We start from the raw sequence: 24,287 nt of genomic DNA on the forward strand, positions 1-24,287 counted from the left end.
ATCATTATGCCAGAAACCCTCTTCACGGAGAGAAATTTTGACAATTTTTATAGTTTTCTCTTAAACCCTAAAGAAATAACTAGTAACTGAAAAAAGCCTTGATGTGGAATTTCGTCGTAATCAACATAGAGCAAGCCAGCAAGATGATCGAAAGCTAAACCAGCCACGATGATACTTCCGATGCTGGACTGAATGAAGTGGATTAGGATTTCCAACTTCGTTTCTGAACAAACAAGGGACCAACTTGACGCACCACGAAAAGTCAAAATTGACGTCTGTTGTCAAAGAAATGCATATACGTTTCCATTTTCCGGCTTGTTAAAGAGCACGAACACTCGTTGGAGTTCGAAGATTTGTGGATAATGGGGCGCTTAGTCTAGTTCTGATATTTCAAACTCTATTGGACGCTCGATTCCTGGTGATTTACTTCACATACCTTGTGACAGAGGAAAGGTTTCGCCCCATTGGGTTCAAATTTAAGATGGGGAATGGGAGGTGAACTTTGTTGCTCTTCTACTGAATCAGTCATTACTGTGTAGTTTGTTTGAAGCGTTTCATCAATTAATCAACTTTTAACGGTTGTTTTATCACTGTTTTCGTCAACATTGATAAATATAAACGTTGCGTCTTCGGCTTGATTGGTCGGTGTCTGACGGTGAGCAAATAAAGGCGGTTTCAAAACGTTGATCAATTAGTGTTAGCAGCGCGACAACGCTACACAATATATAGTTACTCGCAGTCAAGGGTATCACTATTTGCTGTAAATGTGAAAAAAAACGCTGCTTTAATGAACGAGAGAAATCTCGTTACACATTATACGTCGGCTGATTACAAAATCTGATTACTTTTCAAAACTAATTACTCATTGTAAAAACAAACAAAACCAACAATTTATACGACAACAATTTATTGTAATCCATTTCACTGTCCAACCAATTCACGACCACCATCAACTTTAAGACAACTTCCAGTGATCATCGTTGCTTTGTCAGATGCCAGGAACAAGATGGCGTCGACCACTTCTTCCACTTTGATGTTTCTTTCATTGAGTGGATGCTTTCCGGATTCATCAGCAAACATCTCTTTGCTTTCCTTCTCCGTGAAACCAGCATTTACGAGGATGTTAGTTTCAACCATAGAAGGACTGCATGGCACACAACAAATAGATAATGAGGTTATAGTTTTCAAAAAACAAACAAACATAGACTTGTAACTGTGGAACTTACTTCACTGCGTTTACTCTTATTCCACTTTTTGCAAGTTCTGTCAATAGAAGTTATTTAGAATACGATAAACGAACAGATCAAATGCAAAAAGTTTCGTAGGATGTCTTGTAAGTGATAGGTTTAACATGCAGTATACGGTTGACAACCACCATATTATCTGATCAATTTTTCAGTATGTCTCATGATCACATTCCTACAACATTTCACTAAATATCACAGCATTATTCCTCCATAGGAACAGATATCTTCATATCTCACGAACTTACCGATTGCTGAAAACTTGGTGATATGATCACAAGCTGCTTTGCTGGCGCAGTAGATGGAACCGTAAGGTAAAGTATAAGACGTGCTTCCTACACTTGATATGTTGACGACGTTTCCTTAGTCATTTTTAGTACGTTATAAAGTAAATTTATTCATTACTTCAAAATAACTTTTTTACCTTTACTCTTCTCCAAATATGGAAGAGCAAGTTGGGTGAGATAAAGAGCAGCTCTGACATTGACGTTGAAACATTGATCAAATTGATCCAAAGTAAACTAAAAATGACAAAAAAACTTCCATAAATAAATGTGACATTTATCAGGGATAAAGTTATGAAAATACATTAAATTACAATTGTTGATGAAAATATGCTGCCAGTGATAATCTTCAACTCACTGTGGAGATTAGCACCGCAGGACCGACGCCAGCGCTGTTGACCAAAACATGGATTTCTCCAAACTTATCAGCTGTCTCTTTTATGATCCTTTCCATGTCTTCTTGCTTTAATACGTCACCGACAACTTGCAAGACCTGCGATAATAAAATCTTATTTGTATAAAAAATTAAGTAGAAGACGAAAAATCTCATGAAATTGGCCTGAATGAGTTTGTGCTTCTGTTACACAATTAGTATGCCCGGCCCCATTCCACGATAATGCATGTAGGCCACCAAAGAGCAAAAGACTTGATGAAACTATGCAGTCAACCGTATCGAAGCTTCAAATGGCAACTTAGATAAACATTTAACAAAGAACAATCAATCGTGCATAAAAGAAATCAATGTACTTTAAAAACGTGTAAAAAAGAGAAACATCCAAAGTTAGTGAGAACGAACACAAAGGTGATACAATTAGTGCAAAAAGTTTGCCTCAATTCGCTTTAACTTTTTCGATAAGTTGTTTATTACGTTCTGAATAAGACTGCTTGCTCGATTAGTTTAAACTCACATCTTTCGCTCCAAGCGTCTCACATTCATTGGCAACTTGGGCAAGTCTTTCTTGATTAAGATCAAACAGGCTAAGCAAAGCTCCTTGCTTGGACAATTCCTTTGCTGTGGCTGCTCCAATGCCACTGGCTGCGCCTTTAAAACAAAGATAATACTTGATTAAACCGAAACAAAACTACATTCACGTTGCTTTTTCAAGTTATAACTTTTCAAGTTGTTTATATTTAGCAACACGTCATTAAGCACCAACACAACAGTTCAGGGCAAACTAAACACTTCCTTGGTTTTAAGCAAGTGTGCAGAAGAACACAAAAACAGCTACGTCGCAATTTTTCAGTTTTAAGGAGCTTGTAATGCGGAAAACGATTTTGTTAAACCAAAGAGTTCTACTGTCTTTTGTAATTACATCGAAATATAAACAAAATGTTTGAAACTCGCAAACCAAGCAGACGCAAACTATGCCAGCATGACCAGAAAACACTTAAAACAATGTAGAAGGATCAATTTCTGCAATAAATGCTGCGCTTCTTGAATGCACTCAAATCTATTTGTTGTAAGTGACCTTTAGACCAATACACCACTGCTTCCAAATCGGTCAGTAGATCATTGACTCAGTGCACGCTAAAGCCAGGGGTGGCAGGTAAGCAATTATGCAACTGGTGTTGAGAAATGATTTTAACGAAAAAGATGGAATAGAAGACAAACGCATCATCACTTTTGAAACAAATTCGCATTTATGCGCGGTTCATGTACATTAGGTTTAAACGCTACGACAGTTCCCCAGCGCAGTTTGGAATATTATAAGAGTTATTCAATGATATAAGATAAACTTTAGAGATTTTGAAATGCATCTCACCTGTTATTACGACAACTTTGGAAGCAAATTCGCTCATTTTGTTTAGAAAAAATCTGTTTCTTTATAAAAAGTGAAGTAATACAAAAATCAGTGAAGCCATGAACTTACTTACTGACGATAACTTAGGAATGACATTGACTGCGACTCAAGTCAAATATTTGGTCAGGAAGCCTTCTAACTCGAATCAAACTTATCCCATAGATTTTGCTGATCACACCACTGCTGCAGAACTGAACTAGATCTTGCAATACTTCATACCGACTTCAGTCGTGTCGGCTACTCTACCTTGTGCAACGAAGTTTTAAAAAATTAACTTTTCTGTTTGCTCCGTTTAAAACAAATTTGTTTTGTCTGGTATAAAAAATTGTGTTGTGTTATCTGCTTCGGGCGTGCGCTGTGTCACTTCGTTTCACAGTCTGCGTAAATTATTCCAAGTAACTTTTAACCGAGAAATGTTAATAAAGGTTCTGTAACTTCGACGGCTGATATGATATTGTACCGTATCCAGCGCCAATCAAGCTGCCTGATTCGACTTTTCCTTTATTATAGAACAAACAAACGAAATAAGGTTTTCCACTGCTTTAAATGTACTACGCAACGTTTGTGACTTTTGGTGATACGTTTTGGTGATACTGTTGTTTCATATAGGCCGACAATACAAATGATCTTGTATTGTCAGTTTCGAAATTCGGCGTGAAGCTCGATACTGGATAATAAGTTACTCACAAGAAGGAAAAAGAAAGAGAAAGACATGGAAAGAATTATAAACGCAACCGCTGATAAGTTTGGAGAAATCTATGTTTTGGTTATCAACGCTGGTTTTGCGGTGATTAGTTCAGTAGCCACAGTAAGTCACCAGAATAACCAACATTTCTCAAGTACTGTATATGCTTTAGTTTTACTTCTGTCTTTTGGAGTTTTAGTGACTTTACGAAAACATTCCACTATGACACTAACAAACACATTCATTAATTATTGTTTGTATGCCTTTGCCTTGTAATACCCTGCTTTGTTCCTCAGTCAAACCAGCCCTGACAATGATGTTTGTTTCAACTCCAGCAGGGCTTTATGACGCACATGAGGGTAAGGAAAGTTTAATGTTTTAAAGATTACTAATGCAAGGCTGTAAAAAAAGGAAAGTTAGCGGAATCCTGTGATTAATTCTCCCACTTTGATGTTTCTTTGATTGAGTGGATGCTTACCGGTGTGAGGATGGCGATGTGAATTGTTTTAGGTTGGCCTAAAGCCAAAGGCTTTTAGTCTTTCTTTTAGAACTCCTGACTATTTTATCTTTGACTCCGTTGCATATGCTATCTCTGATTGTTTCTTTAATCAGCACATCATTCATTAAGTCTAAATTGTTATACTGTCCCAAACATAGTCGTAGTCACATCAGAAACACTTTAATCACCATTTCTCATCCGAATAGAGCGATCACTTCAATTGAATAATGAATAAGCCAGAAGGGCAAAACAGAAAAGACTGAAGAGAACGGTTTGAACCAAGCCTAAGCTTTTATATCGATACGTATCAGCCAATCAAAGAAAAACACGTTATTAGCATTACTACGTATAGATATGTCATTTTACGTCACCTAAGCTTTTGACTACAAGTACCATCTAACTTCTTACACTCCAAATTGCGACGCTACTTGAAAACGCTCATATCTAGGTCAGTATGTCGATTTAGGGATACAATGTTTGAATAACAGGATTAACCAAGAATAATAGCTGTCTAAATATTCAATTACATCTAACTGGAGAACACACAATCGCTTATTAAAATGCCAATTATGTAACTTATTACAATTTGTTATTACAGTCGCCATACCGGCATGATCAGCAAATCTAGCCTTGCTTTGTTCCTCAGAAAAGCCGATGTCTACAAGGATGTTTGTTTCAACTACAGCAGGGCCTTATGACGCACATAAGGGGTAAGTGTAAGTTTAAAGTTTTGAACGTTACCTATGCAAGGCTGCAATAAAAGGATTATTGGTTAAATGTCAAATCTATTCAATAAGTTTGAAGTTTGATTTCGAACGCTGCATGGGCATTGGTACAGTAGAACGGAAAACGATTAACCTTCAAGAAATGTATTGAAGAATGTCAAACAGTATGGCAGTTTTTCACCAAGCATGGAACATTTAAGAAAAACTTTGTCTTCATTTTCAAACTTTGTTGAAATTTGTTGGAAGGTTCAACCAAGGACTAGTTATCAAGATTTCAATTTAAGTTAGTTTAGCATTTCATTCGCATGCACAGGAACAAGCAAAGTGTAACCAACAGCCATTGAAGAAACGTTTTTATTATATTTATTATTTTATAATTACTTGAAATTTATTGTAAGATACTATACTACGTATTGACATGAATTAAGTTGATTATGATAGGAACTCACTGTAATAGAATTTAAAAAATAAGAACTTACAGTAGTAGACATAAAGAATTACAAACGCCAAACAAGTTTGCTGCAAATTATTCTAAATATTCAGCTTTGACAATAAAATGCATTTTATTGTCCAACCAATTCACGACCACCATCAACTTTCAGACAACTTCCAGTGATCATCGTTGCCTTGTCAGATGCCAAGAACAAGATGGCGTCGACCACTTCTTCCACTTTGATGTTTCTTTCATTGAGTGGATGCTTCCCGGCATTATCAGCAAACATCTCCTTGCTTTGTTCCTCAGAAAAGCCGATGTTCACAATGATGTTTGTTTTAACCACAGCAGGGCTTTATGATGCACATAAGGGATAAAGAAAGCTTAATGTTTTGAAGGTAACTAATGCAAGGCTGTAATAAAAGGAAAGTTAGCGGAATCCTGACGCGACAACCAGACGCGACCTGACGCTATCCAACTTATCCAAGCATACTTAACTTACTTCACGGCATTCACTCTTATTCCGCTCTTTGCAAGTTCTGTAACAACAATATCATGAAACTTTTATCAAATGAAGCGGCTCAATAATGATTTCCCAACTGTTAAAATTCAACTTCAAACTTTTTCTTACCAACAACAATTCATTTTAACATTTCATTTCACTTGTTCATTTTTTAGTTCTCGTTTGCACCAACTACAGCTTTTAACTTTATCATGGACAAACTATAATGTTTATTTTCACAACCTCACCCAACGCTGAAGCCTTGGTGATGTGATCACAGGCGGCTTTCGTGGCGCAGTAAATAGAAAAACCTTTCGTGGCGTATGTAGTGCTACCGATGCTGGATATGTTGACGATGTTTCCTTGGTTAGTCAATGTTGGTTTAGAGTAAACTCATTTATTTCTAAATTTTTACTTCTAGATTTTGATAACCCCAATAAATTTTCCTTTACACACCTTTAGTTTTCTCCAAATATGGAAGAGCAAGTTTGGTGAGATAAAGTACAGCTCTGACATTGACGTTGAAACATCGATCAAACTGATCCAAAGTAAACTAAGACACAAAGTGTCACTTTTATACAAGTATATATGGTGCGAAATAAGCAGGACATGCACTAAACCGTTCATACTATGGGTACCCCATATACATGATGTATTTATTTCCATCTTACTGTGGCTATTGGTGCCACCAAGCCTAAACCAGCGTTGTTGACCAAAACATGGATTTCTCCAAACTTATCAGCGGTCTCTTTTATAATTCTTTCCATGTCTTCTTGCTTTGATACGTCACCGACAACTTGTAAGACCTGCAATGAACCCATTTTGTTTGTAAGAGAAAACACTGGAACATAAACAACCCAAGTCTCACTCTTAACTCAAGTTCGTTCTTGTTTTTTCCTTCAAATGTCTTCGTTAAAAAGTAATTGTGTCATTTACATGATGATTCGTAAGTTTTACAAGATCAAGTTAGTACTGTCCATTTAGTACTGTCCATTTGGCGAATAATTTAAACTCACATCTTTCGCTCCAAGCTTCTTGCATTCATCGGCAGCTTGGGCAAGTCTTTTTTTGTTACGACCAGTCAGGCTAAGTAAAGCTCCTTGCTTGGACAATTCCTTTGCTGTGGCTGCGCCAATGCCACTGGATGCTCCTTTGAAGAAATTTTTATACGTAATTAAAACTAAAAACGACATACAGGGTAATGAAAAATGTCTAATTTAAAGGCACTAGAATAGAAGGTTGCAAGTTTCTCTGAGTTGATGAGGTATTTAGAGTTAACATCATCCAACAAACAACAACATCCAACACCAACACAACCTTTTTAATCGAATTCACTTGTTATACGTTTAATGCAATTTAGCATTCAACTTACTTAGTCACATTTCAATTGCTAGCAAGATACATTCAGGGCATATCAGAATGTTGAAAAATGTAAAATAAGCCGTTGTTTTTCACTTTTAAAGTTCAGATTGAAATGCTACAAACAATTTAATTGATAGGAATAGATCGCATCTGTTTTTTTCAGGTCAAACTGTTCATATCTACAGAAAATTTCTTTGAAGCAAGTGAAATGAGCGCCAAATAGGCCACTAAATGCGCAGCCTATACTTGTCCTGCTACAACATTCTTTTGCTTCTCTTTCATTTGTAAATCATTGACTCAATGCTGGCAATTGAGGTCGTTTCTGCCGATAAATGTTGCCGGGACATTTTACATAAGTCGTCTAATGCTTTGACATATCATATAATAGCAATAAAATACTCGTACATTTTACTTTTAAAATCACAACTTACCTGTTATTACGACAACTTTAGATGCAAATTCACTCATGTTGTTTAGAAATAAATGTGTGTCAGGATAATGCACTAAGTCTGAAATATTACAACAATTACATACATCTGAGTTATACTGACGATGCTAGAATAGTATTGACTGGAATGCATTTTAAACATTTGTTCAAGAAACTTTCCTGCTGGATTAAGACTTATCCCATAATTTATGGCGATAATATCGCTTCTGCAAATCTAGACGGAACTTGTGAGTGCTTATGGAGATGCGCAGTGCCGCCTCGGGTTCGCAAACACGCTCGGGTTTAAAGAGTGCGCAGCTTTTCTTTGCTCTGTGTACAACAAAGTTATAGGTGGCGTGGTGGCGTGGTGGCGTGGTGGCGTGGTGGCGTGGTGGCGTGGTGGCGTGGTGGCGTGGTGGCGTGGTGGCGTGGTGGCGTGGTGGCGTGGTGGCGTGGTGGCGTGGTGGCGTGGTGGCGTGGTGGCGTGGTGGCGTGGTGGCGTGGTGGCGTGGTGGCGTGGTGGCGTGGTGGCGTGGTGGCGTGGTGGCGTGGTGGCGTGGTGGCGTGGTGGCGTGGTGGCGTGGTGGCGTGGTGGCGTGGTGGCGTGGTGGCGTGGTGGCGTGGTGGCGTGGTGGCGTGGTGGCGTGGTGGCGTGGTGGCGTGGTGGCGTGGTGGCGTGGTGGCGTGGTGGCGTGGTGGCGTGGTGGCGTGGTGGCGTGGTGGCGTGGTGGCGTGGTGGCGTGGTGGCGTGGTGGCGTGGTGGCGTGGTGGCGTGGTGGCGTGGTGGCGTGGTGGCGTGGTGGCGTGGTGGCGTGGTGGCGTGGTGGCGTGGTGGCGCTGTACAGTGTTAACGTTGCAAGTTTATTCATTTATTATCTTTTTGTTTCTTTATTTTGTGTCTACACAACTATTTTTTTTCATCGACTCCAACTCTTGATAACTCCTAAAAGTCTTGATATTTACTTGTCTATATTTACACTACTTAGCGCACCTTCAATTAACCTTTATTTCCTATTCATTAATGTTGTTATTTTAGTGTTGTATAGGAACTAAATAACTATTTTAATCTTGCAGCACAAGGTGCTAAGCAACAAGGTGATTTCCCACTCTGTTATAATTAACCATTTAAACGGCTTCAAATCGTTCATCCTAGCAGAAGACAAAAGACCAATATGTTAATTGGGTATCATTTCTGGCGTAATTCATACATTTTCCATTCGTATATACTTTGCGAACAGAATGGACCTAACAACCAATATTGATATGATTCTATTCAAGTTATGTTGTGGCCAATTATGGTCTTTCTGGATTTGCGTTTTGTTGTGGGTGCCTACAAAAATAAAAGTCAGGCAGTAGAAGAATTTCTCCAAGGCCGGACACTTCAGTAAAGTTCTATCTTCAACCTCGAACTCCACAAATTTCGCCGAGATTTCTTTGTAAATTATAACCAACGACTGGTCATCAAGATTTCAGACAGTAAATAACTCACAAGAGCAAGGAGAAGCGAAGCGTGACCATCAGATGTTGCAATAAACCAGCAGCCTTCATTTTATTTCGAACATTTCATTGTAAGATATTTTGCTCTCTGTTGATACGCAGTAAATTGACTTGTCAATGTAGGAAACCAGGAAGTTTCAGTAAAACAAACAAAATAAACAAAAATCGAAACAACTTTGTTGAAAATTACCCTGGAGTTTAAGTTTTTTGCACAAATTTTCAGCTTTGACAAAACAATGTATTTTATTGTCCGGTCAGTCCACGACCACCGTCCACTCTCAGACAACTTCCAGTGATCATCGTTGCTTTGTCAGATGCCAGGAACAAGATGGCGTCGACCACTTCTTCCACTTTGATGTTTCTTTCATTGAGTGGATGGAGCTTTCCGTGTTCAGCGTATAATGCCTTGCTTTGTTCCTCAGTTAAACCGGCGCTTACACCAAAGTTTGTTTCCACGCCTGCAGGGCTGTAACAAAGCAAGGGTTATCGCAATCCTTTGTGCGGAACAAAACGCCACCAAAAAATATTTAACTTACTTCACCGCATTCACTCTTATACCGCTCTTTGCAAGTTCTGTAAAAACAAAATCATGATACTTTTATCAAATGAAGTTGAACATATTGTGCAGTATTTCTGAGTTGTTATAATTCAGCTTCCAACTGGCCTACTTGCTTGCTTATTCGTGGCTTGCTCGCCGACGAATGTATTTGATCAATTCATTTTAACTAAATTTGTAATCTCGCTTAACTCCAGATTTCTATTCTATTGAGAGCAAATTTTAATGATTGTTTCTCACAAACTCACCCAACGCTGAAGCCTTGGTGATGTGGTCACAGGCGGCTTTCGTGGCAGTGTAGATAGAAGCCCCCGCCAAGGCATATGTAGTGCTACCAGTGCTGGATATGTTCACGATGTTTCCTTGATTAGTCAAGATCGGTTTTAGAAATATTTTTATTTGTTTCTCATTTTGCACCAGTAGAAAAGAAGATATATTCATTCTTACTCCGGAATTCCCATCAAATTATTTTTACATACCCTTCGTTTTCTCCAAATATGGAAGAGCAAGTTTGGTGAGATAAAGAACAGCTCTGACATTGACATTGAAACATCGATCAAATTGATCCAGCGTAAGCTAAACACATATAAAGATACATTTAAAGAAGTTTTCGAGACAGATTGCAGTTTGCGAAACAAGTCACGAGGGAATTAAGTAGTTCAGATTCTTGATACCAAATAAACATGTTACCATAGTTGTTAACTTACTGTAGCAATTGGTGCCAACAAACCAAAACCAGCGTTGTTGACCAAAACATGAATTTCTCCAAACTTATCATCTGTCTCTTTTATAATCTTTTCCATGTCTTCTTGCTTTGATACGTCACCGACAACCTGTAAGACCTGAAAAAAGTATGGTCAGTACAGCATGACTATATGCTGCAGATCAACATAACTCAGTCATCATGGATACGTGGAAATACAGTTACGGAGAAAATGTCACCTGTGTCACTTAAACTTAAACGGGCCACCTGTGTTGATTGTTCAGGCAGAAATCTTTTTGAAGTATTTGATAATATGCACAGCTCAGTAAATCTCTACTCACATCTTTTGCTCCAAGCTTCTTGCATTCATCAGCAACTTGGGCAAGTCTTTCTTTATTACGACCAGTCAGGCTTAGCAAAGCTCCTTGCTTGGACAATTCCTTTGCTGTGGCTGCTCCAATGCCACTGGATGCGCCTTTGAAATAAATATGATTTATGATCACAGCAAACGGTGTTAAAGGTCTTGGTAAACGCCAGTTTTAAAAAGACCGTGACATAAAAGTTTCTGGTTATTTAAAGTTCTGTAAATAATGACAAGTACGTTTTAAGAGCAGTACGGCATTGCGTTCACGTGGTTTCAGTTTATAGATATGTATAATTTAAAGTTAGAGTCCTCACGTACTGAGATATTTGCGTGCGTTTGTACTCACCTGTTATTACGACAACTTTAGATGCAAATTCACTCATTTTGTTTAGATACCAAATAGGTTTTCTACGAAGCTGAAGAATAAAATTAATCTATTTACCTCCGTCAACTCCTTAAAACAATATATTAATAGTTGTACGTTATTCCATCGATCAAAAAACTTTCTAACCGCAATAGATTCTATTTTGTTTTGTTGGATAATCACTCTACCATTTCAAAACTAATCTAGAACTACCTGGTCACCGAGATATGCCTCCCCTAATATAAGACTAACCTACGCAAACACATCGTTGTTTGAAAAGCAACTTCTCTGTTTGCTTAATTCACGAAGAATATGAGAGCGTGACAAAGGATTTTTCACCAGACATTCCTGCGTGACTTGACAAAATTTTGTAAATGAAGATCGCGATGGGAGCTGTTTTAACAATAGAAATGTAAATGGTGACCAAACGACATGCAATAGCTTCTCAGTCGCTGTTTACTTTAAATTACTTATATTTTACGAAACAAAGTAAATTCTACAATGATTACGAATTGTTTTATACCAAATTGGGCAACTTATTTATGAGGTTTTATCAATGGTCTTGATCCAAATAGGTCCCCGATTCGTCCGTGCTGAGTGCTGACGTAGACCCACTTGATAGGCTATTACTGTTTGTTCATAATCGAATCAAGTTTCTGATGGCCCACCCCTATTTGCCCATGAGCAGTAACCGGAGCCAAATGATAGAGAAATAACAAATAAATTAGCTAACCAGGTCAATGACTTACTGACGATATCCTGGAACGCTGTTACTATGAGTTTGAAATTATGTCAGATTTCTAATCAAAGAACAGTTTTCTAGTTAAAATTTAGATTCTATGCTTTGCGTTACTTAATCATGCCAATATTGCAAAACTAGTTTGAAGTTAATGGTTAGTCAAGATACACCGCACCATCCAACCTACGTCCACACTTTGTTTACTTTTTTCGTTGTTCGGTTTACTTGAAAGTTAGTGCCACGATGATGGTATGACCAAGTTTGAGTAAATCGTGTCAGCATGACTTGGCAAACTGTTTCATCTTCTCGGATACCAAAAACAACGACTACAATTAATTTGTAGACTACAATTTATTTGTCACAGAATGCATTTTATTGTCCAGTAAGTGCACGACCACCGTCCACTCTCAGACAACTTCCAGTGATCATCGTTGCTTTGTCTGATGCCAGAAACAAGATGGCGTCGACCACTTCTTCCACTTTGATGTTTCTCTCATTGAGTGGATGGAGCTTGGCTTGCTGAGCATTAAACCCCTCGTTTTGTTCTTCAGGTACACCGGCGTTCGATGCGAAGTTTGTTTCCACAACTGCGGGGCTACATGTAATGTAAAAAGGAGTTACATGTGCTATGACTCACGTGATGAACATCTTTCAAATCTGTTCTACTTACTTCACCGCATTCACTCTAACGCCACTTTTTGCTAACTCTGTAAAAAAGAACAGACATAAAATCGTGTTTAGTGACGTCATAAGTAAGATTACATCACTGATTGCTTACCTAATGCTGACGCTTTGGTCACGTGATCGCAAGACGCTTTAGTCGTGCCATAAATGATGAATCCGGGAATGGTGCAGCTGGTGCTGGCTATGCTCGATATGTTGACGATGTTGCCTGAATGAAAGATACTTCATCAGTTGCCTGCTGCGTGTTCCTGCATATTTTTAAGAACATTTGCACCCACCTTTAGTTTTCTCCAAATATGGAAGAGCAAGTTTGGTGAGATAAAGAACAGCTCTGACATTGACATTGAAACATCGATCAAATTGATCCAATTCCAACTAAAACAAAGTTGAAAATCAAAATATTTGCAGTAAGTGCAAGTTTCTTGATGATTCTTTTTGATTTGGGTTGTGCTTTAACTCACGTCAGCAATCGGCGACATCGCAGCAAAACCAGCGTTGTTGACCAAAACATGGATTTCTCCAAATTTATCAGCTGTCTCTTTTATAATTCTTTCCATGTCTTCTTGTTTTGATACGTCACCGACAACCTGTAAGACCTGCAAACACAATATAATATCACCTACAAATAAATACACGACCAAAGACGCTACGTAGCAAACATTTTAGTTAAAAATAATAAGCCCAACATTTAAAACAAATTTCTACTTAACTCATAAATGAATTTAGTTGAAATTGTCAAATTTGAAATCTGTTTCTACATACACTGCGTTATATGAATGTAGAAGTCAACTCACATCTTTCGCTCCAAGCTTCTTGCATTCATCGGCAACTTGGGCAAGTTTTTCTTTGTTACGACCAGTCAGGCTAAGTAAAGCTCCTTGCTTTGACAATTCCTTTGCTGTGGCTGCTCCAATGCCACTGGACGCGCCTATAAACGACATTAAAACAACGTTTAAAGGTTTAAGTAAACGCGTTGTTGTCTATTTGGCAAAAACGCGGCTGCAATCAGCTGACCGGTTATCACAACAACTTTAGAAGCAAATTCATTGGTCATCTTGTTCCGGTTGGTTGATTTCACTCCTGGTTCTGCGTTGATAGACGACCTGCAAAATAATTAAGTATGAGTTGACTTTAAAGCTGTTTCTGACACTTATATATGGCGACTCGTCTTCCTCACCTCGGTTCAACTGAGACTGATTTCTTACCACAACAGAGCATTCTCGATTTAAAGTAAAAGCTGCCGTGTGCTGGGACAGACGAGGAAATGACAGAAGAGGAAATAACGTCGTGACTAAGATGATTTAATACAATGAGTGTGTCACGAATATTCTGAAGAATGACTGCGCAAAAATCAAAACTCTGAACAAAAGATTAGATCATTACTGGCCATTTTACTCCGACTTAAGTTGCTTGGTGTATTCAGTTTGTTCACCGATCTTTAAATATTTGCTCAGTGATTACAAAGAAAAAAGTATGACTTTGAAGAATGTATCCGGGGGATAATTTCAAATATAGTCGATTACCAAACCCTATTAAATAATCATTGTGTTTTTCTATACAGGTCTTCAGAGAAGAATAGATTTCCTGAACAAATCGTTTCACCAAAAGTTTAATTATTACAGTAGCTTGCTTTTGATTTTATGGCAGGTTGCCACTGCCGGCAAATAGCAAACATGTAACAAACGGTCGTTATCCATTAATTGGAAAAATTGCATTTATATTTTCATATGTGTTATTCTTGGCAGATTTAGGTTCGATCACCCTGGCTTGAAACATCGCTTGTATTACGTACAATGCCATGAAGCTTTATGTTGCTTTTCTCATAACTTTTAGTCGCATCCAACGTCACATTCACTCCAACATGGTTTCAACTTTAGAAATAACCAGAAGTCGGAAGCTGTCAAAGTGTGGACAGTTAAAAGCATGACCAGGAGTTTCGGATCATTTTTACAATGTGGTGGACTTGCTTTGCCTTGTTTTTGTTCATATTTCGAACTCTATGTTTATACTTGATGCGCAAACCAGCTGAGTTAAAGAAACATGTCATGGGAACTTTCATTCTCCTGAGAGTGCTTTTGTGCATTTTACGCTCTCTGGTGAGGATTCCAATGCGAGGACTTAACCTTGCCTTGTAAGCCGGAACCGCACGTTGTGAAAACAGCCACATAGTAATAGTTGTCGTAAAAAATTACTGAATGTTCTTAATAATTTCATATTGAATGTCACCAAATTTTGGCAAAACGTGATGCCATAGTTCTATTTGATGCGTTCTCTTATTTTGATTTGACTCATTACTTGATATTGTCACGTTTTGACAAAAAGATTTCATACAAACGTCTGTTCTATTCCGTAAACAATCTCGAAGGTGTTGCAAAGGTTCACTTTTCTCTTAATGTCAAACAAAAACGCTTTAAAAAGCCCGAGAAAGGTTGAATTTTGCTTAACAATACAAACGTTTCATGTATTCAGGTTTATTTTAGAAATATGGGAAAAAGTGGTTTATTGCAAACTATGCTCGTGTACAATTAGAATCGATCCAGCTTCCATTGATTGAAAGTTGCAGCTTTTATGAACTTGTAGAGATTAAAACAACAAACACGCACCGAGAATTAGTGCTCAGCTGTGTCGTGAGGTGATGACGTCAAAAATTTACATCAGGTTATAACGTTAAAATAATCGAAATTTTGCAGGGACATTTAACGTATGACGTAACATGTTTTTCTTGTAGGCTTGAGTAACAATGTATGGGAAAACTTAAACAAAGTTTCCCAACAAATAAAACACGTTAAATTTGTTGAAGTTATGTGGGAATAAATGCAACATATTGTGAGACAAACAAAATTACGGAACTATTCCTTTATGATGACTTGATGTGTATTTATGCAGCATCACAATGAATTCGAGCGAACGGTTGAACACGATTACAAATTATAATTTGTATTAATGTCAAGAAGCTAAAATATGTAAAAATTAATTGATTTACTTTGAATTTAATATTTTACAAAGAAATAATAGCATACATATATCGGTTATAATTAATGTTGAAACATGCAAGTAATTAAAATCACAAAAATCAATTTTTATGACATCTGTATATAAGAGGAGACACCATCCGGTATTAATCAGCGAACTCCACTACCACTTGATGAGCGCAAGAGCACCGAACATGGCAAGCAAGAGAGTGACCAGAGAAGCCTGGACCAGTGAACCACTGTTGCCATTGTTACAACCATCTGAACGAATTAATTCAGCTTATTTAAATATTTGAAATCCTTTTGCAACGAAGTTCCCTTCCGAAACAAACAAACTTAATTTGACATGTGAAAACAGTTACAGCCAAAGCTGACAGAGATTCAACGATTAGGTTAAATAGTTGTTCAAGGTAAAATAGACTGTTGCTATGGCTAGAGAAATATTGTCATGGACACTTGTAAACTAACTTTCCAAACATTGGCGCCTATACTATATTAGTGATACATATCAGTTGATGCGATTTTCATTTTTTAGTCAGTACGTCATATGACGAAAGTTTCGAAAAGTGTAATCTGAAAGTGTGCCGAAAGTAAGAGTCTGGCAAACTCACCTTTAGAGCAGAAGTAAACGCAAGCCTGAACTCCTGTTTGCGTCTGGCAACTTGTCCCTGCGGTTGTGGGTGAACACTGCCTTACGATCGCCACCGCGTCAACGCCAGCTGCGCTTGCCTCTGCCGAGTCATAAACAATTTATCAATGAAGCCTTGAAGTTAAAGATATTGACAAATATATCTTGTGGTGCCTGAGATATAAACAAGACTCACTTCCAACTGATGTCAAGCAATGATCTTGTCCGGCGGGGCACGTTTTTAGATACTGATCGTCTATGTTAGGGCCATAGCATGAGTTGTCAGTTGTGACAGAGTTATATTGGCATTCATAGCACCGGATGGTTGATCCTGTGATTTAAAGTTGTTTTTAAAATGAAAAGAAAAAAGTTCTTTTAAAACCGAAAATTCCAAAAAAATGCTTAAATTCAAATACCTTGAACAACAAACAAAAAAAGAAAAATTGCAACTTCAATAAAAATTTTCATAATTCTTGTCAGGAATATTTTCCACGATTTTAGAGTGATTGCTTATTCCTTAAGTGACTGGAAAGTACCAAAACGATTTAAACCCAAACCAAAAAAATTGTTGTTAAAAAGTATATACCACTGAAAAGATCTTGGTCCTGTGTATATACTGACCAGAAGTGCACAGAAATTTCGGCAGGCTGAATTAACTCGGCCGAGTAGAGCAAAAATGCCCAAATTTGGTTTTCGGCCGAATTTATTCCCAAAATTTACTTTGGTCCAGATTCCGCTAAAAACCGAGTATTTAAAATAGTCCCAAAGCCAGCTCTTTCAGTGCAAGAAAAATGTAACAATAGTGTTGTTGCACGTAACAGAAATTGTAAGAATGCCATTTACCTTTCTGTTGCAAATTATAACTAAGTATATTTTAATTATATCTTGTATTTCTTTAATTAAACAAGCTGCGACTTAATGGCACTGTTTCGTTCAAGTTATCATACGAATACTTCCAATACTAGATCGCACGATTAGATACCGTAAAACCTCTATTTCACCGCCATGGCGCTCTATTTTTCAACTCTTGTTTAAAAGTGGCGTTCTATTAGAGGTGACGTTCAATTAGAGGGAGGCGCTCTATTTTTCTACCCTTCTTTAAAAGTGGCGTTCTATTAGAGGTGGCGTTCAAATAAAGGTGGCGCTCAAATAGAGGTTTTACGGTAACTCGGTTCCTTTTTTCAAACATTCGGTTTCAGACCGAATCCAAAACACGATTTCCGTTCACCAGTCAAGGATTATATTATTTATATTATATTAAACGATTATTTTAACGATTATTATATTACGATATTACAGTCAACTCAATCTTTATTTAAAGTCAACTTGTCTCAGCATTTTCTGCTAACTTTAAACTCTGTTCATTTTTGGACATACTTTAGGTTATTTTCAGCAAACATTTCCTAACTACTGGAATGCTAGGTTCAAAGCAATACTGGCGTGGCCCAGATATCAGCGTTTACTTAAAGCACTAACAAATATCATCTTAAAACTCATATATGTTGTTGCATCCCACCAACAAACGTCCACTGAAAACTGTTTCAGAGTTGTGCTTCAAGAATAATGTCGAATATTTCGATACAAGGCCCAGTCTGGTACGCAGATTATTACGACTTACGTCATGAAGGGGATTGCTGAGAAGGAATTTTGGTGTAAAAACTTTTAACAAAAGAACCAAAAAAAGAACGAACAAAAGAACTGATCAGAGAAATGTAATTATAAACAGACTATAGTCTTTCACTCAAACACGACCAATTTATAAATAATGCGATTATTGTTTCACTGATGTCTCTATTCTCTTATAATGACGGGCTGGCACAAAACGTTCGCATCAACACTCGAAATGAACATGTCCACTGCATACACCGCCTACAAAACTGGAATGCACAGCTTATACAGGGAAGCCCAAGCACTGACAGTTTTCAGGAAGCGTCGTTGCGTGCGCTCTAAAGTTAACGATTTGCGTTTTAGTGTTGAGAACAAAGAGAGACTGTGTTTATATCTCGGTTTTTCTCCAGGTTATAGTCCAGATTTATTAAACAATCAATATTGAAATCGGTCAGATGTAACAGTTGCACAGAACGTTAAATATATTCCATGATGGCATCTCAATTCTACATTTTCACTCGTTTGTATTTCATCAATTGGCAAAATTTAATTTTTAATTAAACCGAAACCCCTAAAACTATCGAATCTTCATAAGATGGTTGAAACATTTTTATAAGAATTATGTTTCAGGCATTCGCTAAAGATCCTGATATAATTTGTGAGGTAAAACTTGCGAGAAACACTGATTTTGGTTACACAAGATCGCTAAATTTTCTTCTTTTCGGCGGCTTTATATATAACACATATCAAAACACCATCGGGCTTCATTCTTAACAAAATGATTGACGCGATGGGAACGTATAATTGGTTATATATATCTTTAAAAACTACAAGCTCAAATTTTACAATACATACTGTATATACTACTATTTAGGATGGTGATACAATTACCTACAAAAGGAGCAAGGCCCCTGTACAAAACAATATAACGACCCTACATGGCATGGTCTTGGTAAATAGTAACTTGGAAACTTGGAGAAAAGTCATAAAACAAAAAAGTAAAATTGATCAATCGACAAATGGCGTTGTCATATGCTCGGGGTAATCTGGATTCAGACGATATAAAACGATGTAAACTCTGGTTTCATTGAGTTTTTTCTTGTTTCTTTAGTGATAGCAATATGGTAATAGTTGAAAAACCATCACCAAGTTTAAACTTGAACGATTGATTTTTCGGAGTTCGAAAATAAGCTAACATTCCAACTTCGAAAGCTTTCATATGAAAATTCTCCGCGATTCTTATGGTACGACTTGCAGCAATGTTTGTCAGTTTTACAAAAGCCGAAGCGAGCAAACGAAACTAAACTGAAATTGCCAATAAAAACCGAAAAATTTTTCCTCTTTAAAGTTAATTGTGTTTGTGCACCTGAAGAAGCTATTTCGTCTTTTGTAATGTCGACGATCATATATTAGTATAGATAACGATTTGTTTGCTCAACTTTGTAATGTCCGTTTTTTCCTGTAGTACGTCTTCATTTCTATGACGTTGTAAAAGTAACGATTTGTTAATAATCAACTCATAAGTGACGTAATTAGGTAGTTTTCATTTTTTATAGTTTTCAAAGCGTTTCCGCATGAGCTCAAACCGTGGCAAGCAAGAGAGTGATCAGGGAAGCCTGAACCAGCGAACCAATGTTGCCATTACCAGTGTTGTAGCCATCTCAAGAATCAATTTGAAACCCAGTCTACAATCAAATGGAATGTCAACTTTTGTTTAAGAACATACAAGAGTAATGACATTGAGAAAGTTAGTCTATAGCAAGTTGTCAACTTTTCCTTTGCTTGAAACAGAAACGACTGGACACATATATATATATATACTGGTTCATGTAAGCTTATATAACAAATCTAAGACTTAGAAACTTGGATTCTCAGAGCGAATTCACACAGTTCATGCGATGTCATGTTTCTCGCAATTTCCATGCTTGTCAAGTGGTCGATGGTTTTGACCTATTTTTAAGCTGAATTCTGAAACGTTCAATCACTTCCAACCTACACATTCAACACCCGGCACCTTTGAGTGTTTAACTATTATAATTACAGTATCATTATTACGTGCTGATGTTAACAAGCGCACGCTGTTGCCAAGGCGCCGCTCTTAAAACTCCGCTAGCCCCGTCTCAGACATGTAATGTGACGTATTTAGAAGCAGGATTGAAAATTCCAGGTCTTTGACACGTTTTACTCCGGCACTTGTAAAATTTGGAACTCCTGGTTATGAAATCCCTTTCTACAGCACAGAGTCTCACGGTAGCTTTTATCTCATTGAAAATCATAAATGGAAAGATTTTGAAAATACCTCGCTTCGTTGCGCACTGACCGTGAATTTTTCTGGAATTCAATAACCGACTTAGAGATGATTGATCTGTTGTAAGTATAAAATGTTTATCTGATAAAAAAAAAAGCGAAATAAATCCACAGCAAAAACCAAAAAGTGATTTTCGAGTTGTAAAATAGCTTCGTTTGGAGTTGTAGCTAGCTTCGTTCAACTTCAGTGAGAAAACTGCTCGCGTACGCTGCGGGATGCTCCCCATTAGTCACGTGCTGCGACAAGACACAACCTACTGCATTAGTTGAAGCATCAGTATCAAGTATATTTTATGAAGTATCAAGTTTTTCCGGAATCCGGATAGAACTAAATCGGAGGTGCAGACATCGCGGTCTTAACTTGAGCAAATGCTAAGCTACAAATATTATTCTGTACACAGGCGCACAGGTCTTTTGGGTTAATGTCGACAGTGGAGCAGCTATTTGTCAAACCTAGAAATTTTCTCACCCTTCTTATGCTGTTTGGGTTCGGCCACTCTTAATCGCTTTAACCGGGATCGCAGCTGTCACCTTTCTTTGACACGACGGACCTGTTTCTTTAGCAAATTACATTTTGATAGGTTGAGTTTTAACCCAGCGGCAATCAGCCGATCGAGAACGAGGTCCAGTTTCTGCCAAATGCTCCTGAAAGGAAGGTGGGTAAATTATTATTTCATCCAAGTGCGCCAGCACCCGGTTCCATTCAACGCCGCGATGAGTCGTTAAAAACTATTGACCGAGGCTGTCATCTGCTCCCTGCAGAGGAAAACTACATTTCTTTGCAACGTCATGCGCAGCCTATGATTCACGAAAAATATCACAGAACCATCATTTTTCTTGACTAAGACTACTGGAATGGACCAAGGTGAAAGAAAATTTTTGAAAATGGATATATCGATGTCGCCACATTGTATCGCATTTGCCACGTTTGATGGGTCTTCATGAAGCTCTCCTCTTTGACATGTTGCTGTAATTGAACACGAAGAATATGAATTAACGTAAGTAATTTGACTTTGACCGAGAATTGGAACAATCTGAGCCATCCTTGTTGGCAAGTGTTCTGTTTCATCAGAAAACGTTGCAAGTCTGATTTGTACAGAGTTACCTTTTATGCACGTAACACATTCAGCCGGGACAAAACCGTATTCGATCAAAAAGTTCGAATACTCCTCAATAACTACTGCGTGTTATGTCTGGTAAATTACAGTCGTCGTGGAACTGACCGGGAACGTGAAACTCTGTCAACGGTGGAACAGCAACAGCACTCATTACCTTTTTATCGCATCGGCACCAAACCTACTCTTTCATAAAGCGATAAAGATCTTCGACTTGCAGTTTGAGTTGTGGATGGATAGTTTACGAAGCGCTCGTATTCTTGTACAAAGTCTATTCCAAGAATACATTCATCATCAATACCTTTCTTGATAGATTCCAATTCCTCACAAAACTGGCGAACTTCAGCTTAAAGGTCAGTCACCATCTCTTCCAGATTCGACAACATGGTTTCATTTAGACGCACTGAAGCCACCCCTTGCGAAAAATCAGCTGGAACATTTGGGACGTTAATTAGTTCCTCGTAGCAGCTTTGAGCAAAAAGCGAGCGCTTTGCTGCGTCACCAAATCATGTGTTAGCTTTCTTGCAATCTTCTTTTCGTATCTAAGAAGCAGAAAATCGGTTGGTAAAGCCCCTACAAGGTATTGTACAAAATGTCGTGACGCAGACTTTGATCAGCATCATCCGGGTAGGTTCAGTAGACGAGAGCAGAAAGGGCGGTGACGAAATTCGGACAATTTTGTCCCGACGCTTGCACTCGATTAAACAACTGTTGGCGAGCAAAATCTCGATTGGATGAACTCACAGTCACTGCCTTGGCACTAGCTCCTATGTCTTAGTATGATGCACCATGCAATAAAATTCTGCTATCATGTCATATGTCGAGTTTCAGGGTGACAGTTTAGCATCAAATTAGTGTTTGCTTCTCGGTGGCTTCGGAAGCTTCTACATTGGCACGAGTCAAATTCTTTAATAAAACTAAAATCCGTGTCAAGCTCATACGTAGATGATGAATAAGCGACGTTCCTCTTAGAAAAAGACTCAAAAGTACGCAATAAATAAATCAAGTTAGGTCGTTTCTAAATGTGCCAACAATCAAAGTCCTGCCGTGGTGGCCAGTTTGTAAAGGTTTCTGTTTAGATCTGCATCGGTTCTTCTGAAAACAGGCCGTCATTGACCATGTAATGACGTTGAGCATGTAGCGCAGACGTTTATAAAAACGTAGTGTACTCAGACAAACGTTGAAAACAGGAGCAGATCAGCAACAACTGCTCGCACACCGCAATGTGAACTGGAATGACCTTCATCCCAAAAACAAAAATAAGACCAACGTTGAATGGGGCGTGTCGCCGCACGAGGCGCTAGTGGTTTTTATTACGTCTTTACGCTTTCATTACGTTTTTATTACGTCTTGTTTTTTCTATGAACGTTCCACGTTGGATCGGGCCACTCGTCAGTATCACGATCACTCGTCAGTATCACGATCACTCGTCAGTATCACGATCACTCGTCAGTATCACGATTGCCTTTTTATTTAATTTTGTCGAACCAAGACTTTGACACGTGCATTAAGAGTTTTATCAATTACTTTGCCTTCTATTTAGTGAAGTTAAATTCATATCTATTAGTACAAGCTTTTACTTCATTCAGCATATAAATGGAATGGTTAATTCTTGGAAAACTGTTAAAGTTGTCTAGAATAGAAGCGGGCAATACGCCAAGTACATTTCAACATGCGCATATCCAATCACATTATACGTTAGATATTTTCAAACTTGCAACACATTGAGTACACAAAGTAACGAATCAAACGATATTAGTCATGAGTAGAGACGTCAAGCGGATATCGATCATCAACTTCCACTACCACTTGATGAGCGCGAGAGCTCCAACCATGGTAAGCATGAGAGTGATCAGAGAAGACTGGACCAGTGAACCACTGTTGCCATTGTTGCAACCATCTAAAGAATCAAATCATTTTTGTCAAAGATTTTCGGATTTCACGTCACCGCATATTTACCAACCAAGTATGGAAGCCAAAACAATACAAGCGGTTTAACAATTAACAACACCAACAAAGACAATTATTTGTCTTTAACTCACCCTCCGAGCAGAAGTAGACGCAGGACTTGATTCCTGAAACCACCTCAGGGCACGTCGGGTTGGTGTAAAATGAGGAACAATTCCTCACGACAGTCACGACCGCTTGGCCGAATACATTCGCGTCTGCGTAAGATTACAAGGAAATTAAATATTGGAAAATCTGATATTTGTTGTCGCATGCGACTCATACAAGACTCACTTGCCACCGTGGTTGAGCAATGACCTTGACCTTCGGGACAGTCCTGCAGATACTGGTCGTCTATATTTGGGCCATAGCATGTGTTTCCGCTCATGACAGAAATGTGCTGGCATTGATAGCACTGGATGGATGATCCTGAAATTTTAATAAACGATGGAATGTTACCTTTTATATCACATTTGAGAGTCTACAGAGAATTTTTTTAAAAAAAGATTTCAAAAAAGTTTTAAACTTCAAGTACCTTGGGCGACGAACAATGCAAGAAGAATTCCAACTTGAATAAAAGTTTTCATATTTTTCTTTGAATGATTCTTCACAATTATCAAAACTATCACTTGTTACCTTAATCTCTGCTGAAATTTAACATTTCATACAAATTTGCATTAGGCTTATCTTTGCATTGGTTACCAGTAATGAAATAATCTGATAACTAGTTGTGCAATTTTGTCATAAACCTTATAAACTTAAATACAAACTATACCTCGCGTACACTTTCTTGGTTCAAAAAACTCAAGAAAATTTTCTACATCAGAATAAAATATTTAC

General features: G+C 38.0%; 6 protein-coding genes across 6 annotated transcripts; all 6 read right to left on the reverse strand.

Annotated features, from left to right (window-relative positions):
* Positions 1-767: 767 nt before the first annotated feature.
* LOC143462152 (putative oxidoreductase SERP2049) lies at positions 768-3,517 on the reverse strand. Its single transcript, XM_076960197.1, has 7 exons — positions 3,292-3,517; positions 2,437-2,570; positions 1,887-2,021; positions 1,669-1,765; positions 1,493-1,606; positions 1,227-1,263; positions 768-1,144 (listed from the first exon to the last, which is right to left on the reverse strand). The coding sequence occupies exons 1-7, from the start codon at positions 3,326-3,328 to the stop codon at positions 922-924; spliced, it is 777 nt and encodes a 258-aa protein (XP_076816312.1). The 5' UTR covers positions 3,329-3,517; the 3' UTR covers positions 768-921.
* Positions 3,518-5,566: 2,049 nt separating this feature from the next.
* LOC143462153 (putative oxidoreductase SAR2567) lies at positions 5,567-8,122 on the reverse strand. Its single transcript, XM_076960198.1, has 7 exons — positions 7,968-8,122; positions 7,191-7,324; positions 6,846-6,980; positions 6,631-6,727; positions 6,423-6,536; positions 6,175-6,211; positions 5,567-6,025 (listed from the first exon to the last, which is right to left on the reverse strand). Exons 1-7 carry the CDS (start codon positions 8,002-8,004, stop codon positions 5,803-5,805), a joined length of 777 nt encoding a protein of 258 aa, XP_076816313.1. The 5' UTR covers positions 8,005-8,122; the 3' UTR covers positions 5,567-5,802.
* Positions 8,123-9,493: 1,371 nt separating this feature from the next.
* Positions 9,494-11,588, reverse strand: LOC143462150 (putative oxidoreductase SAR2567). Its single transcript, XM_076960195.1, has 7 exons — positions 11,430-11,588; positions 11,061-11,194; positions 10,724-10,858; positions 10,496-10,592; positions 10,265-10,378; positions 9,997-10,033; positions 9,494-9,926 (listed from the first exon to the last, which is right to left on the reverse strand). The coding sequence occupies exons 1-7, from the start codon at positions 11,464-11,466 to the stop codon at positions 9,704-9,706; spliced, it is 777 nt and encodes a 258-aa protein (XP_076816310.1). The 5' UTR covers positions 11,467-11,588; the 3' UTR covers positions 9,494-9,703.
* Positions 11,589-12,504: 916 nt separating this feature from the next.
* On the reverse strand, positions 12,505-14,199 carry LOC143462149 (putative oxidoreductase SAR2567). The gene is made up of 8 exons (XM_076960194.1): positions 14,048-14,199; positions 13,885-13,973; positions 13,665-13,798; positions 13,332-13,466; positions 13,149-13,245; positions 12,965-13,078; positions 12,857-12,893; positions 12,505-12,781 (listed from the first exon to the last, which is right to left on the reverse strand). Exons 1-8 carry the CDS (start codon positions 14,086-14,088, stop codon positions 12,559-12,561), a joined length of 870 nt encoding a protein of 289 aa, XP_076816309.1. The 5' UTR covers positions 14,089-14,199; the 3' UTR covers positions 12,505-12,558.
* A 1,133-nt stretch (positions 14,200-15,332) lies between these two features.
* LOC143463492 (uncharacterized) lies at positions 15,333-17,031 on the reverse strand. The gene is made up of 4 exons (XM_076961972.1): positions 16,887-17,031; positions 16,667-16,801; positions 16,454-16,573; positions 15,333-16,103 (listed from the first exon to the last, which is right to left on the reverse strand). The coding sequence occupies exons 1-4, from the start codon at positions 16,936-16,938 to the stop codon at positions 16,006-16,008; spliced, it is 405 nt and encodes a 134-aa protein (XP_076818087.1). The 5' UTR covers positions 16,939-17,031; the 3' UTR covers positions 15,333-16,005.
* A 5,922-nt stretch (positions 17,032-22,953) lies between these two features.
* LOC143463491 (U-scoloptoxin(05)-Er2a-like) lies at positions 22,954-24,131 on the reverse strand. The gene is made up of 4 exons (XM_076961971.1): positions 23,983-24,131; positions 23,742-23,876; positions 23,543-23,665; positions 22,954-23,400 (listed from the first exon to the last, which is right to left on the reverse strand). The coding sequence occupies exons 1-4, from the start codon at positions 24,032-24,034 to the stop codon at positions 23,303-23,305; spliced, it is 408 nt and encodes a 135-aa protein (XP_076818086.1). The 5' UTR covers positions 24,035-24,131; the 3' UTR covers positions 22,954-23,302.
* Between the last annotated feature and the right edge of the window lie 156 nt (positions 24,132-24,287).

This window comes from Clavelina lepadiformis, chromosome 6 (assembly GCF_947623445.1).
Source record: "Clavelina lepadiformis chromosome 6, kaClaLepa1.1, whole genome shotgun sequence".
Classification (NCBI taxonomy): Eukaryota; Metazoa; Chordata; class Ascidiacea; order Aplousobranchia; family Clavelinidae; genus Clavelina; species Clavelina lepadiformis.

Bases quoted from the DNA above. Each gene is read 5' to 3' on its own strand.
- LOC143462152 (XM_076960197.1), bottom strand. From the start codon at position 3,328: ATGAGCGAATTTGCTTCCAAAGTTGTCGTAATAACAG. The intron at 2,022-2,436 runs GTGAGTTTAAAC...TTATTATCGCAG, and splicing joins AGACGCTTGGAGCGAAAGAT to GTCTTGCAAGTTGTCGGTGA. The intron at 1,264-1,492 runs GTAAGTTCGTGA...TTCTATTGACAG, and splicing joins CACCAAGTTTTCAGCAATCG to AACTTGCAAAAAGTGGAATA.
- LOC143462153 (XM_076960198.1), bottom strand. From the start codon at position 8,004: ATGAGTGAATTTGCATCTAAAGTTGTCGTAATAACAG. The intron at 6,537-6,630 runs GTGTGTAAAGGA...TGACTAACCAAG, and splicing joins ATATTTGGAGAAAACTAAAG to GAAACATCGTCAACATATCC. The intron at 6,026-6,174 runs GTAAGTTAAGTA...TGCATCATAAAG, and splicing joins ATAAGAGTGAATGCCGTGAA to CCCTGCTGTGGTTAAAACAA.
- LOC143462150 (XM_076960195.1), bottom strand. From the start codon at position 11,466: ATGAGTGAATTTGCATCTAAAGTTGTCGTAATAACAG. The intron at 10,859-11,060 runs GTGAGTAGAGAT...TACTTTTTTCAG, and splicing joins AGAAGCTTGGAGCAAAAGAT to GTCTTACAGGTTGTCGGTGA. The intron at 10,034-10,264 runs GTGAGTTTGTGA...TTGTTTTTACAG, and splicing joins CACCAAGGCTTCAGCGTTGG to AACTTGCAAAGAGCGGTATA.
- LOC143462149 (XM_076960194.1), bottom strand. From the start codon at position 14,088: ATGCTCTGTTGTGGTAAGAAATCAGTCTCAGTTGAACCGAG. The intron at 12,894-12,964 runs GTAAGCAATCAG...TCTTTTTTACAG, and splicing joins GACCAAAGCGTCAGCATTAG to AGTTAGCAAAAAGTGGCGTT. The intron at 12,782-12,856 runs GTAAGTAGAACA...CATTACATGTAG, and splicing joins GTTAGAGTGAATGCGGTGAA to CCCCGCAGTTGTGGAAACAA.
- LOC143463492 (XM_076961972.1), bottom strand. From the start codon at position 16,938: ATGAAAATTTTTATTGAAGTTGCAATTTTTCTTTTTTTGTTTGTTGTT. The intron at 16,574-16,666 runs GTGAGTCTTGTT...ATGACTCGGCAG, and splicing joins TTGCTTGACATCAGTTGGAA to AGGCAAGCGCAGCTGGCGTT. The intron at 16,104-16,453 runs GTGAGTTTGCCA...TAATTCGTTCAG, and splicing joins CGTTTACTTCTGCTCTAAAG to ATGGTTGTAACAATGGCAAC.
- LOC143463491 (XM_076961971.1), bottom strand. From the start codon at position 24,034: ATGAAAACTTTTATTCAAGTTGGAATTCTTCTTGCATTGTTCGTCGCC. The intron at 23,877-23,982 runs GTACTTGAAGTT...TTAAAATTTCAG, and splicing joins TGCATTGTTCGTCGCCCAAG to GATCATCCATCCAGTGCTAT. The intron at 23,666-23,741 runs GTGAGTCTTGTA...AATCTTACGCAG, and splicing joins TTGCTCAACCACGGTGGCAA to ACGCGAATGTATTCGGCCAA.